Here is a 15,237-nt window from a genome sequence, read left to right on the forward strand (position 1 = left end):
TTTCGACAAAAATGCAGATAGAGCCTTATAATTTTAAGCTCTTGAGATACTGAGGGAAAAGCGTTCACATGATAACAGAAAGAGAAAATGTCAGTCTTTCACGTTGACAGAGTTGTATAGCACGGTTGAGTTGACGGCAAAATACTCTCCCGAGATTTCAGATGTCTGATCCTTTATATCGTACGATTCTCCCTCATTGTCCTGCTAATACATGTGATGACTTAATAGATCACTTGTATCTGTTGCCACAATAACGTGACAAATGAAGATGACTGTGTGACTCAATGAGCGTTTCACACATACCTGAAGCACGAACACAGGCGATCCATCCAGCTCTTCAGTCACAGAGCCGTAGTACTCGTTGACCGTGAACACTGGCGCCTCGTCGTTCTTGTTGACCACGTTGACCATCACATCCGCATAGTCCTCCCACTTCCCGTCCGACGCCAGCACTAGCAGCTTGTAGCCCTTGTTCCGCTCGTAGTCCAGAGGCTGGGCGATGAAGATGGTGCCCACCTCTGGTTCCACGTCAAACACCCCGCCAGTGTTGCCAGACGTGATCTGGTAGCGCAGCTTAGCATTGGCGCCTAAACAGAACGATGTGGGAACTAAGACGTGTGTAGTAAGCAGAATATGGACACCATGAGCATCACAGACATATCATTTAACATACATAGCTAACATTTTTCAGGAATCAAAGTTTTATTTTTCAAATGAGTTCTGACTGAATCCAGGTAACAGTTCTGCTGGACATTTCAGGAAGTTTTTATGCATCACAAAGCAATAGTAATAGGGTCTATTAGCTGATCAGGAGTTATGTACAGAATCCAATAATTGAGAGGAGGCTCAATGGAGTCTCAGTCAGATTCAATACGTTACAACTCAAGAGAGGGAGAATGGAGGAATCTCCAAAGAAAAGATATTCATAGGTTATTTGCAACATGAAAGTGAGGACGCCAGAACAGAGCAGAGCAGTAATCCCTAATCCTGAGTATTTTGTTGTGTTGGCAACAGTGCTAATGAAACATTAGAATGACCTGTGAATAGATATGTTTTCATTTGAGCTTCCTTCCCCCTTCAAACGTCTGAGTTCAAATCCCAGTGGAGACCATGCATGCACAGAGCGAGCAACGCAGTGTAAACAAACTAAATGAAAAAACAAACACAAGAAATCCTATTCCCACTTGTACGTGTTTAAAAAAAAAACGTCCCACTTCCTCTGGCTATAAGCTGACAGGAGGAGAACAAAAAGAAACGATCTGATTCCACTTCCAGGAACTCTTATCAGCACAGTAAAGGAAAAAGACCTCACTGTCTCTCTCTCTCTCTCCCACTCTGTTCTCTCTCTTTCTCTGTGTTCCTAGTTCCCTGGCTCCCTCAGCAGTGATAATCTGCTTGGGGTGTCGGCCCATCAGCATAGCTGGCCCCGTGTGTGTGCTTTATTACCCAAAGTGGCCCGGAGACTGTCCCCTCACGCGGGGCACTGTGTGTTGAGATTGCAGAGATGGAGCTGGCGGCGCGGCCGAGCCCATTCATCACAGAGAGGTGGTTGCTGCTCCACAGGCCTACGCGCTCCGACATGATAAATGTCTGATAATATGAAGCTACGCCCCCCTTCTCCCCTCCTCTCCTATTCCCATAGCGGACTGATAAAGAGCCCTCACCGTGCTAGCTAGCTGCCGCTGCACCGAAGGAGATGATATGCTTCACAATGGATTTATTGTAGCGGTCCGTGTGAGCTAGAGCCGGCTGAATGAGGGTGAGTCAGGTGAATAAATGACAGTGTGTTAGTATAGGTTGAGATGGATGGGAGAGGGGTATGGATGGTGCCCATAGGAGGAGAGTTATTATAGGGCTTGCTGCAGTCGAGAGAGAGAGAGTAGAGTTGCTGTGTGCTGTGTGTGTGCAGTCCCTGGCCTGGGAGTTGATGAGCCTATTGGGATGTTAAGGATGTCCTTTCTGAGCTATTGGGGAAGCCATATGGAGACTTATGCAGTTTGTATGAAAAGAAAAGCTGATTTATATTCTATTTACACCGCAGTACCTTGACAAGTTATATGACACACCAACAATCTATAACATGAAATCGATGTGAAACATACAGGATCAGTCAAATGTTTGGACACACCTACTGTACTCATTCCAGGGTTTTTCTTAATTTTTTACTATTTTCTACATTGCAGAATAATAGTGAAGACATAACAACTTTTAAATAACACATATGGAATCATGTAGTAAGCAAAAAAGTGTTAAACAAATCAAATTTATATTTGAGATTTTTCAAAGTAGCCACCTTGATGCCTTGCCTTGCCTTGATGACAACTAGGGCATCTCAACCGTACTGTTTTTTTTCAGGGTCATGACCTAAGGATAGATGGAGAGCCCTCGTAACCTCTCACACGTTCACTGAGCCCCGGGAGAGTGAGAATGACAGGGAAGTATTTCCTCCCTCTCCACCATTTACCTTCATCCTCGTCATTAGCACTGACAGTGAGGATGGCAAAGCCCACGTCTGCATCCTCATCCACGTCGACTTCATACACCGTCTGAGCAAAGACAGGCTTGTTATCGTTCACATCGCTGATGAAAACCCTCACGTACGCCGTGTCTGAAGGAAGGAGAGAGAGAGCACAGAGTGAGAGATTAAACGCCAGTCCCGCTCTTATTCTGTCAACCTGAACATATCCCCCCCCTCTTTCCCCCGCTCTTCTTTATCCCTCTATTTCTCCCTCCATCCTCCTATCTTCACCCTCTGTTATTCCTCACATCTCTCCCTCTCTCTCGCCGTCTGATTCTTTCTTTCCTGAAGCAATCCGTAGGCAGATGTGAAAAGAGACCCTTGAGGGGAGGAGGGAGTGGGGTCCATCCCAATATAATATGCTCCCTTTGATATGAGTATGAAAAGGAACATCATTTGCAATACACTCTTCAAGATAAGATCAATTATGTAAGCTGGTTGCAAGGAGGGCTTGCAGTTTAACACAGAGATAATGCAGCCCAGCAGCAAAACAAGCCACAACCTCCAACTTTTTACGCCTTTCTGAGTCTGACGGAGGAGAGGAGAAGGAGGACATATCTGTTGGGCAGATGCAGCCATCGTCAATTGATTTTGTCTCCTCCTCTCCTGTGTTCCAGACACACACAGAGAAGCGTGGCAAGTACGCAGCGTCAACAACGTGACAGATTGCTCTTTCCCCGTAAACACTGCTATTGCATCAAGGTCGTGTTTACGACCCCTCCTCAATACTCCTCTATCCTTGTGTCTAGTCTTCTTTCTTTTCTTTTTTGAACAGCTGTCATCGATCACAACATCGCCCTACTCCTGGGCTCCTCCAATTTAATTCAGTATACTCTTTAGTCGAGTGAGAGGGAGAGAGAGATTGAGAACGTGTGTGTGTTTGCATGTTTGAATGTGTTTTTTCCCCACGATTCACACCAACATGTCAGTATGTTGTATAAGACAGGCTGTAGGTGCCTGTTGCTGGGCGGGAGAGGGGATGGAAGGATAGTGAGGGATGGAGGGTTGAAGGCCCTATAGACTCCTTCTACATGCTAAGCAAAAGAGCAGTGTTCTGGGAGGAGTCTCCATCCCTCTGAAGCCCCTAGTCTCCAATCCTCTTTATTTTTTTAATATATTTTTTTATTTAACTAGGCAAGTCAGATAAGAACAAATTCTTATTTACAATGACAGCCTACCCCTAACCCGGACAAGGCTGAGCCAATTGTGCACCGCCCTATGGGACTCCCAATCACGGCCGGCCGGTTGTGATACAACCTGGAATCGAACCAGGGTCTGTAGTGACACCTCTGAGAGCAACTTTTAATAATCTATGATAATATGATTGAAAAATACATTCTCCTTAAGACCCTGTCTGGTTGTTCATCAGCGGGTGAGAGTTCCCTCTGGGGACAGATACGCATATTTGGTAGAGAGAGAGAGGATCCCTCCCCACCAAAGAGATAAGCAGCAGCTCAGACTTAAAGGACGTCTTGAAACTGCCATCCAAACCCCAGCTCTCCTACCGTAGTACCAAAGCTGGCCAGAAAATGGGGTAATTTTTCAAATGTATTGAAATGTATTCAGACAATGCGCACAGTGTATTCCTAAGTCGTCACAGTTTGATAAGCCGTGCTACTGTGTGCATACTGCATGCATTGCTGTTCTCTCTCTCTCGTCCTCCACCATCCTCCAGCCCTGTTGAGCTGATGAGCTGATCTGAGCTGGCCTCACCTGAGTTGGGCTGTCCATGTTTCCCGGGCCGTGCTGACTCCCAGCCGTCCACTGACTTGACCTCCAGCAGGTAGGAGCCTTTGGTCTCACGGTCAAACACGGTCTCTGTGTAGATGGAGCCCAGCTCAGGATCAATCCGGAAGTACTGGTAGTCCCCACTGCGGTCGTTTAGCAGGGAGTATGAGATCTGAGACAGACAGAGAGAGAGAGAGAGAGGGAGAGGGAGAGAGAGAGAGAGAGAGAGAGAGAGAGAGAGAGAGAGAGAGAGAGAGAGAGAGAGAGAGAGAGAGAGAGAGAGAGAGAGAGAGAGAGAGAGAGAGAGAGAGAGTGAGAGTGAGAGTGAGAGTGGAAGTGGAGAGTGAGAGTGAGAGTAGAGAGAGAGAGAGAGAGGAGGAGGAAGGAGGTGGAGGGAGAGCAGGAGGCCAGGGTAGAAGAGAATGAAGGATGAGGTTACAGAGAGTGCAATGGAGAAGGTGAAGGATATGAACAGAGTGAGAGAGGACAGAGAGGACAGGATGTTGGAGATACACCGAGGGATGAGTAAAGAAAGGAGGACGTGAGAGAGACAAGGAAACAGAGATGCAGAGTAAGATCACCAAAGGTGGGTGAGTGAGACAGGAGAGAGAATAATAGTTTTATTCAAACAATAGTTTTACTCTAAAAATAGTCTCTAACACCATGCATATGATTCATTTATTTCTCTATTGGGGTGGATGTGTGCACACATTCTTATTTAACCAAACTTGAATTAGCTACTCTGGAGCAGAGAGATCTCATTCAACCCAGCCACATGTGACCCTCTGTGACAATGTATTTCTATATCAATAAAACAAAGCTATGTCGTTATAATGTGGTTTAAAGCAGGAGCCTGAAGTCTATTCACCAAAGAAGAATGAACCTCATTTAATATTCAAACGGAACAAAAGCTGCGTCGACGAGCTATCAATGGCATTCAACAGCCGCAGGAAGTTGTTCAGCGAATTCATTGAGAGAGAGGATTGAAACTGCACGGGTCAAAAAATGAATTGGGTCGTACAGGGGAAGAGCACAAATGAAAGGCTGAATTAAATGTAATGCCGTAATAAAATGGTTGGCGGGGTCAAGTTATTGGTAGAAAAAAACAGACAGGCGTGAAAAAAAATATTTCATATTCACGCCCATCAACGATCCTCATTATCTAAACGTGGGCCTGCATGCTATCTATGATTCAGCCTGCCTCGACAAGAGCAAGCAATTAAGCAGCCAAGGACACAGTGCCTGCAAAGAACTGAGTACATTTTATGCACCCTGTGCCGATAGACATGGTGTCCTCGTACTGGGAATTCAATTATGAGTAGACTCCCCCGTACTGTTGGTGTGCGTGTGGGGATGTGCGTGTGTGTGTGCATGCATGATTGTGTGTGCATAGAGAGCAAGACAGAGATCAAGAAAAGAGATACACAGAAAAGCAGCAGGAAATGTAGACAGTGCTGTGAGTGTGTGTGTGTGTGTGTGTGTGTGAGAGTGTGTGCACTCAAGCGTACCTCCTGTTCGCGTGCGTGCGAGCAAGCGTGTGCACGTGTGTGTGTGTGTGTGTGTGTGTTGTCTCCTCAACACTAGTGTTCTTTAATAACCTTTTACTGCAGTGGGTTAAATCTGGGTCACAGAGTGTTTCTTGGGTAGCCTTAAACAGATCTACTTTGAAACCAAAGTATAAAAAGAAGACCTCTGTACCATGTCAGGTATAGAGTTTACATCTCAAATATTACATCACAGATGAATGAAATAAAACAAAACCGTTTGACATAGAAACACCGGATTTTCGGGGGGGGGTAATAAAAATAAAAAAGTTTATTAATTATGCAATTCTGAAAAATCCGAATAACATTCACCCATGAGGCCACCAGGTAATTTACCTGCAGGAAAGGGGGAAGCTTCAGTATGTGTGAACTGTCATATTGTATGTTTTATACAGTGTGTTGCTCTCAGCTCAGGAAGCCAAAGCGAAGTACAGATTTGATGGCCGGGCTACAGGAAGCAGACCCTTGTGGAGGAACACTGTCCTACAGAACTATGGATGGGTTTTCCATTTTCTACCTTCAGTGTAAGACTCCAAGGTGAAATTACAAGGGGAGTTGCTACTGTGGGTTTACACTTGAGTGGTTTCAGCTTATCCGGTTACATACTGGTGGGTTGTTCACAAGGATTTCAAGTAAAAACAACGGTCGACAACACTAGGCCTGGAGTTCCCCCAATTACTCCAGATTTTCTGAGAAATTGCTAAGAACCAGGACATGTCTCCACAAAAGGGTCTCAGAGTAGGAGTGCTGATTTAGGAGGCTTGTTTGTATTTCCATTATTCCAAAGCGTTCAGTCACCTTTCCGTTGAGTCCCAGGTCCAGGTCGTTGGATGACACCTGCGTGACAAACGCCCCCCACCCGCCCCCTCTGTGACCGACGCCTCATAGATGGAGGAGGTGAAGAAGGGAACATTGTCGTTCACATCTAGCAGAGAAAAACACAAGCATTATCCGTCATCATTTGGCTCAGTATTTTCTCCGTGAAAGGGTTTTATAAGGAGTAGAGTGTTGTTCACGCAGCAGGCTTGTAAAACAGGGTGGCAAGCAGACTCCATTCTGTGTCCAGTAGTCTCTGTGGCTAAACATTTGTTGACAGAGATTAATGGAGACCTTCAAACTCCTGGATGTGTATTCAACAATTTCAAAGACCTCTGCTGACACTTGAGAGCTCACGCTATTTTCACCATTCAACCGTTTCCACAGAGACATGATACAAACAGCTTGTTAGAGTCATTTGTCTATTGAACTCAATTACCTCTTTCTTAACTGTTATAGAGAACTATCGCAATAACTTTACAAGAAACTTCAACAAAAATTGTTTTCTTCAGAAGAGGACATTTCAGGATAGTTAGTCCAAACCCCAAACCATAATGGCTCGGATGCATTCAGAGTAACGATGCACTTCCATGTTGTATTTTTGCAGCAAATGTCTTAATCTATGAATTAAACATGGGTCTTAAATCCATTCCAACCCTCCCTTCCTCTTTCCAGCCCTCCCTGCCTCCCTCCATCCTCTGGAGAAGAATGAAGGCTCACTTATTAAGACAGATAAGGGAGAGGAGAAGGAGAGGTGGAGGAGTGAGGAGGGTCTGGCCAGATTAATTATGTCTCTCTGGTTTAAGACTAACTCTCATGAATGATAGAGGGGGAGATGAAGTCTGGTTAGAGGGAAGGGGGAGGATAAGAGGAGGGAGCCTGGATCTGGGCTACGGTGGGAATGAAAGCTATTTTGGGACAGAGGGTCAGGGGTGGGCTGAACTGCAGTAAGAAGCCGCGGTAATGGAGAATTAAGCTCGGATCGGGAGACTGGTGCATCATGCTTTCTGGGGTTAGTCTGGAGGAGAGAGAGAAAGAGAGACAGAGCGAGAGAGAGAGAGAGAGAGAGAGAGAGAGAGCGGAAGAGAGAGTCAGAGAGAGAGAGAGAGAGAGAGAGAGAGAGAGAGAGAGAGAGAGAGAGAGAGAGAGAGAGAGAGCTGACAGTAAATCTCAGTAAGACCAAAATAATGGTGTTCCAAAAAAGGTCCAGTCACCAGGACCACAAATACAAATTCCATCTAGACACTGTTGCCCTAGAGCACAAAAAACTATACATACCTTGGCCTAAACATCAGCGCCACAGGTAACTTCCACAAAGCTGTGAACGATCTGAGAGACAAGGCAAGAAGGGCATTCTATGCCATCAAAAGGAACATAAATTTCAACATACCAATTAGGATTTGGCTAAAAATACTATCAGTCATAGAGCCCGTTGCCCTTTATGGTTGTGAGGTCTGGGGTCCGCTCACCAACCAAGACTTCACAAAATGGGACAAACACCAAATTGAGACTCTGCACGCAGAATTCTGCAAAAATATCCTCCGTGTACAACGTAGAACACCAAATAATGCATGCAGAGCAGAATTAGGCCGATACCCACTAATTATCAAAATCCAGAAAAGAGCCGTTAAATTCTATAACCACCTAAAAGGAAGCGATTCCCAAACCTTCCATAACAAAGCCATCACCTACAGAGAGATGAACCTGGAGAAGAGTCCCCTAAGCAAGCTGGTCCTGGGTCTCTGTTCACAAACACAAACACACCCTACAGAGCCCCAGGACAGCAACACAATTAGACCCAACCAAATCATGAGAAAACAAAAAGATAATTACTTGACACATTGGAAAGAATTAACAAAAAACAGAGCAAACTAGAATGCTATTTGGCCCTACACAGAGAGTACACAGCGGCAGAATACCTGACCACTGTGACTGACCCAAAATTAAGGAAAGCTTTGACTATGTACAGACTCAGTGAGCATAGCCTTGCTATTGAGAAAGGCCGCCGTAGGCAGACATGGCTCTCAAGAGAAGACAGGCTATGTGCTCACTGCCCACAAATGAGGTGGAAACTGAGCTGCACTTCCTAACCTCCTGCCCAATGTATGACCATATTAGAGAGACATATTTCCCTCAGATTACACAGATCCACAAAGAATTCGAAAACAAATCCAATGTTTCCAATGGCAACCAGTGAAGAACAAACACCATTGTAAATACAACCCATATTTATGCTTATTTATTTTATCTTGTGTCCTTTAACCATTTGTACATTGTTAAAAAACTGTACATATATAATATGACATTTGTAATGTCTGTATTGTTTTGAAACTTCTGTATGTGTAATGTTTACTGTTAATTTTTATTGTTTATTTCACTTTATATATTATCTACCTCACTTGCTTTGGCAATGTTAACACATGTTTCCCATGCCAATAAAGCCCTTGAATTTAATTGAATTGAGAGAGAGAGAGAGAGAGAGAGAGAGAGAGAGAGAGAGAGAGAGAGAGAGAGAGAGAGAGAGAGAGAGAGAGAGAGAGAGAGAGAGAGAGAGAGAGAGAGAGAGACAGAGAGACAGAGAGAGAGAGAGACAGAGAGCGAGAGAGAGAGGGACAGAGAGAGAGACAGAGAGAGACAGAGAGAGAGAGAGAGACAGAGAGAGAGAGCGAGAGAGAGAGAGAGAGAGACCGAGAGAGCGAGAGAGACAGAGAGAGAGAGAGAGAGAGAGAGAGACAGAGAGACAGAGAGAGAGAGAGACAGAGAGCGAGAGAGAGAGGGACAGAGAGAGAGACAGAGAGAGACAGAGAGAGAGAGAGAGAGACAGAGAGAGAGAGCGAGAGAGAGAGACCGAGAGAGAGAGAGAGAGAAGGACAGAGAGAGAGAGAGAGAGAGAGAGAGAGAGAGAGAGAGAGAGAGAGAGAGAGAGAGAGAGAGAGAGAGAGAGAGCGATGGTTGTGTACATTGTTGAGTCGAGGCTGCTGGGATGGAAGTAAAAAGGGAAAGTATTATGGGCTGTTTGTATGAGCAGGTTGCACGGCTCTGTCTCACCTGTGATGTTCAGATGGACCGTAGTGAACGCAGCCAGAGGGACTGCAGCCACATTCTGAGCCCGGACCCTCAGTATGAAGTTCCTGGTGGTCTCATAGTCCAGGGGCTCAGCCACCAGGATGGAGGCAGAGCCGTCCTCACGGTTAGGGGTCAGATAGAAGCGTACAGGCATGTTGGTCTCCGGCACCATCCCATCCTCCAGGTTATAGGTCACTCTAGGGTCCCCCAGCGGAGAGGTGGCCTTGATAGTCTGGGATTCAGAGAGGAGACCGAGAAAGGTCGAAACAGAGGACAATAGCAGTCAATTCACAGCTTTAGGCATCAGGCAAGGCCGCCTGCAAAACAAGCAGCTCTACAGATCAACGACAACCTACTGTGGCCCATTAAATCTTCCCTGAAGAGTACAAATGTATCTTGCTGATGCAAAGGAAACCTTCACTCTCACTCTCTCTCCCTGTTCATTTCCCCTCACTCACCCTCTCTCGATCACTCTCAGTGAAATATTCATCTGCATTTTTAATAGCCTTAATAGCTTCTAAAAGATCCAGAGGAAATTCAGCAAATTCATTTTCAATGCATTAGTTAAAAAATAAAAGTAAATGCCTATGAATAATCCAGCGCTCGTGATTGCCAGAGCCTGGCTCGTAGAAGTAATGAAGCGGTTGGCTTAAAAATAGAGGCGATGGAGGATGAGTCTGGACATGGGCAGGGAGAGGGGGAGCAGAGGGAGGGGGGGGTGTTGGCTGGAGTAAGTTGCCATGAGGATGTAGGGCTATCCCAGGACACAGCAAGTGCCAGAGAGAGGGAGGATGGGAGAGTAGGGATGGAGTTTGAGCCCTGAGGGAATTATCGACTCTTTCGTCTTTTGCCGCAGACCATAATAGCTGGGTGTCCATAGAGCACGTCATAATACGCATCCCTGTGCATTACTGCAGAGAAATGGTAAAGGCAGCTAGTGTCACCGAGCGTTGAGGTGTTTGTAAGGTACAGTATAGTAAGAGCCGTATAATGAACAACTTTAAATGTTAGATCAAACAAGTCTACTCCATGATGCTTTTATTTGCTTTGAAGCCCTGGGAAAACACTGGTTCACAACTCAAAATACCCTCCTCAAGTTACCAGCCCCATTTCTGTAATGCGTACCTATCCTAATGTGTGTCATCATGTCCCAACCTCCCCTTAACTCACCTTTCTCTAACCCCATGCACCTCAGAGTGCCTGTTTCATGTTACATGTGCCATACCCATCCTAATTTGTATTCCATCATCATTCATGTTCAACTCTGCCCTAAGATACCCCCTAAGTCCCTCTACCTGCCCCAGGACATATAACCCCATGTGTATGTTAAAATATGACTTCATCTATTTCTCCTCCACATACAACCCGCAGGGTAACCCTACATCCCAAATGTCACCCTATTCCCTACTCGGCACATTACTTTTGACCAGAGTGCACTACATAGGGAATAGAATACCATTTGGGGCGTAGCCTGTTTGTCCCGGTTCCCCATCTTACCACTATGGGTGTGTCCCTGACGGTATTCTCCGGGATGACCACGTCATAGCTGTCCCTGTCCCACTGCGGAGGCTGGTTCTTCACGTTGGTGATGGTGACGGACAGCTCCACCGAACTGCTCCGGTTCCCCCCGTCCGTGGCAACTATTTCCCGGGTGATGTAGGTCCTCTGTAGTCATAGCAACAGCGTGGCAGTGACATGACACGTGGAATAAGAGCAGTTTAGACATGGGTGAAGAGGCAGGACAGCTAGAGAAGTCATGAAACATAAGCCCTCCCTGTGATTGTGTACATTAGATTACAGTGAGAGGCCTGTCACGCAGGGTGACAGTGTCAGGGAGTGTCAGAGGGACAGGGACATATGCTGGTTGTACTGTATTTGGCTCATGCTACTGGACACTGGTAGAACATTGGTAGTAACGGGTGAACGTAAATGACACTGTCTCATCTGACAGAATGCTACCAACAGTGTTCTGCTGACAGAGGAACTCTGTAGTCATAGCAACAGCTTCCCTGGGAGCACTCATAATAACACCTCCTCGCTACACCAGGCTTCCCATTTCCTGTTATGTGATAAAACATTCTCCCCCGAGGAGGGACATTTACAGACTAGCCAGCGAAGAAGAAAACGGCTAAAAACCTCTCAAACATTAGCTTGTTAGATTTGTGCTGGCTTACGATGACTTTTTAAAATATCGAGTTAGACTTCCTCTATACTCTCGCTGAAGTGAGAATTATTCCCAGTAATGAGTCTCATCTCAACCAACAGATACCCGGGGCAGTACGACTTAACGTACAGCTGAGATGGGTGACGGTTCTGTTAGGTTTAGTGTTAGGGGTTAGGGGTTAAGGTTGGGTTCCTGACCTGTGAGATGGGCTGGTTGACGTAGACCCAGCCGGTTAGGGGGTTCACCCTCAGGTACTCTGGCTGTTCTTTAGACATGGAGTAGGTGACGGCGGCATTGGTGCTGTAGTCATCGTCGTGGGCCGCCACACGCAGGAAACTGGTGCCAATCATTGTGTCCTCCCGTAGGAAGTCTGTGGGGAAGACAACACGTCATATTCAATTGGCTGAAAGCATTATGAGCCTTAGCTCTGCTGATTAAACTATGTCTTGGCGAGATGAACACGGATCTGGTGCTGTCAGTGAAACATTAACCAGGTAGACATGATCTGCAAATACTACTGGATCGATAGTAGGACTGGATTATGTGCATATGTGTGTGAGTGCGTGTGAGTGCATTTTTGTGTGCTTTTGCATGTCTATGTGCATGTGCGTGCGTGCGTGCGTGTGTGTGTGTGTGTGTGTGTGTGTTTGTGTGTGTGTGTGTGTGTGTGTGTGTGTGTGATCCCCAGCACTCACACTCATAGCGTAGGTTCTCAAACTTGGGGCTGTTGTCGTTCTCGTCGAGAATGAGGATGTTGAGTTGACAGATCCCTATGAGGGGGTCTGCTGCCTGGTCCGTGGCGGTCACCGTCACCGCGTACTCCCGCTGACGCTCGCGGTCAAACTTCCTGGACGTCACTATCACACCTGAGGGAACAGTGTTGTACAGTGGTTGCTAGGGCAACGGACAAAGGCAGACCGGACACAACATTTTCTCTCAAACGCTATTACTGCCAGGGTGTTGGTTACTGTTTACACATGGTCAGCTCATCTATGCCACTTAATGAATCTCATGTATTATGTTTAGCGAGCATAATGCCATGTAATTACAGATATCAATACACTAATGAAGGACGTGAGTACACTGTAATTGACGTGCTATTGAAGTTGATGATGAAATGTTTGGTGTTTTGTAAATTGCACTTGAATTCAAATCAAAGTCATTCCAAGGATTCCTCACAGTTCACGCAAAGCCAATCCCCTCTCCTTTCACTCCTTTCTCTCCTCTATAAAAAGGCTCATGATTGACGTCGACTGAACAGTTACATTTCATAAAGCAATTCCTTTTTAAACGAGGGCTTGTGCATTTTTTTTTTTTTTTTGAACCGCAGTCTTTTCTTCCCCTTTTGAGTGCCGGCACATTTTGAAAGGGTGTCATTAAAGTGAATTAGTTTGAACTTTGGAATTCATTAAATACTTCAAGGTAGTTCCAAAGCGATCCAGAGACTTGTAACCCTTTCAGTACCAGATGACACAAGGCCTAAACACTATGGGGATGCTGCTAGGGTCCACAACCAAACCGTGAAGTTGGACTGTACAGTACCTGTGTCTGGGTGGATACTGAAGGCAGGCACAGTGCTGTCTTTGTGCATGAATCCATAGGTGACTCTCCCATTAGAGCCCTCGTCTGCATCCACGGCGTGGACCTGGAGGACGAACGTTCCCGCAGACTGGTTCTCCAGCACCGTTGTCCGCTCCCGGTACTGCTGGCACTGAGGGGGAAAGGGGGAGACGGACAGGGATAGTGGGATAGAGAGAGAGAGAGAGAGAGAGAGAGAGAGAGAGAGAGAGAGAGAGAGAGAGAGAGAGAGAGAGAGAGAGAGAGAGAGAGAGAGAGAGAGAGAGAGAGAGAGAGAGAGAGAGAGAGAGAGAGAGAGAGAGAGAGAGAGAGAGAGAGAGAGAGAGAGAGAGAGAGAGAGAGAGAAAGAGAAAGAGAAAGAGAAAGAGAAAGAGAAAGAGAAGAGAAGAGAAGAGAAGAGAAGATGATGGGTAATGGAAGAATGCCAGTTACCAAATGACAGAGGAATAGAAATTAGGATGCATAGAAGGGGATGAAATTAAAGAAAAAGGTAATTCAGTTTATTAAGGACATGTGTGGAGGGAATGAAAGACAGAGGGATGGGAGGCAGTTATGAAATAGTCAAAGACAAGGGAAAAGGGGAGAAGGACAGTGGAACGAGGGCAGAGAGATAGGAGTGAATCATTGAAAGGAGTTATAGAAAAGGAGGAGAAAGGGAATAGAGTATTAGAAGAGAAGAAGTAGAGAGAGGGAGAGAGAGGGGGAGAAAGGGGTTTGAGGAGGAACTGTCTCTCATTAATCCCTCTATGTTTTGCTCTGTAGAGATTCATCTGTGTTTTATAATTAAAGCGGCCTTGAATCAATTCCATCGAAGCAGATCCACAGAGATACGGAGTAAGCCTGGATAATTCGGATGTGCTCCGACGCCCACACACCTTCCTTCCTTCCTCATCGTCATCTGAGCGCTTGCTCGGTGTGTGTGTGAAGGGAAAACAGTCAAACCTTCCAAATCCCGTCTCTCTGCCATCATCAGATGGCTCATTTTGGCCTCAGACAGAGACAGCGTTTCAAATGACAAAAAGATCCCAGATCAATTCAGCAGCTCGTCTTTGATGCTTAGTTCTGACATCTAATTAATGACAAGGGAGCTCATCTTCCACCCTCCTCTCCCTCTCCTCTGCCACCTCCTCCTCTAACCAACAGTCACAGTCTTCCAGGCCCAAATTCAATGTGTTTTCAGAGGTCAGGTGTCCCTAAGGGAGTCCCAGTCAGGGATGGGAGGGCTGTGGTGGATCTCAAACGGTGCCCCCCCCGCCCTCCCTATCCAGTTGCATGTACCCCCCCCCCCCCCCCCTCTTAGGAAGCTTCAGGAGGGGCCCTTCTCTTAGGAGTCCCTGAGTCACTGATGCTCACAAATCCACAGGAACTGCCTGAACCTCGGCCAAACTCACAGGAGCAGGAGGGCCAGGGGCACAAATCAACATAAACGCCGCTTTCTCTCTTCTCTCTGCCTGCTGTCTGCTGCCTGCACAGAGGAGGAAAAAACTGAGCACACAGGAAAAGGGATCCATCTGTGTTTTATTCTTGAAACACTTTCTCTTTGGCCTTTTTTCTCTCCCTTGTCCGCACATCAGTTCAACTATTGTTTGAGCATGTTAGCAAAAATAAATACAACATAAAACCATTAAAAAAAACTAAGCATGAAGGAGTCCTGAGGGAACTTGAAGAAAAGGTTGAAGCTCATCTTGCAGCCTAACATGTGAAACACGCATACGTATAAGATGCTAGTTAGCTAGCTTTACTGTGCGAGGCACAATTAGCTTTGAATATCTCAAAGGCAAAACTCATGTAATTTAAAATTGATACTTCGGCAGAAAACAGGT

The 15,237-nt window shown here is 46.0% G+C and overlaps 1 protein-coding gene across 1 annotated transcript in view; it reads right to left on the reverse strand.

The window, feature by feature from the left end:
* The window catches only part of si:ch211-186j3.6 (neural-cadherin), a 218,883-nt gene that overhangs the window by 81,531 nt on the left and 122,115 nt on the right, over positions 1-15,237 (reverse strand). The window contains 10 exon segments of the mRNA XM_036963347.2: positions 304-587; positions 2,465-2,608; positions 4,232-4,418; positions 6,589-6,647; positions 6,650-6,715; positions 9,655-9,904; positions 11,170-11,337; positions 12,034-12,206; positions 12,532-12,702; positions 13,379-13,547. Coding sequence (XP_036819242.2) covers positions 304-587; positions 2,465-2,608; positions 4,232-4,418; positions 6,589-6,647; positions 6,650-6,715; positions 9,655-9,904; positions 11,170-11,337; positions 12,034-12,206; positions 12,532-12,702; positions 13,379-13,547 — 1,671 coding nt within the window.

The sequence above is a fragment of the Oncorhynchus mykiss genome, chromosome 26, assembly GCF_057628025.1.
Source record: "Oncorhynchus mykiss isolate SJ-2025 chromosome 26, ASM5762802v1, whole genome shotgun sequence".
NCBI lineage: Eukaryota > Metazoa > Chordata > Actinopteri > Salmoniformes > Salmonidae > Oncorhynchus > Oncorhynchus mykiss.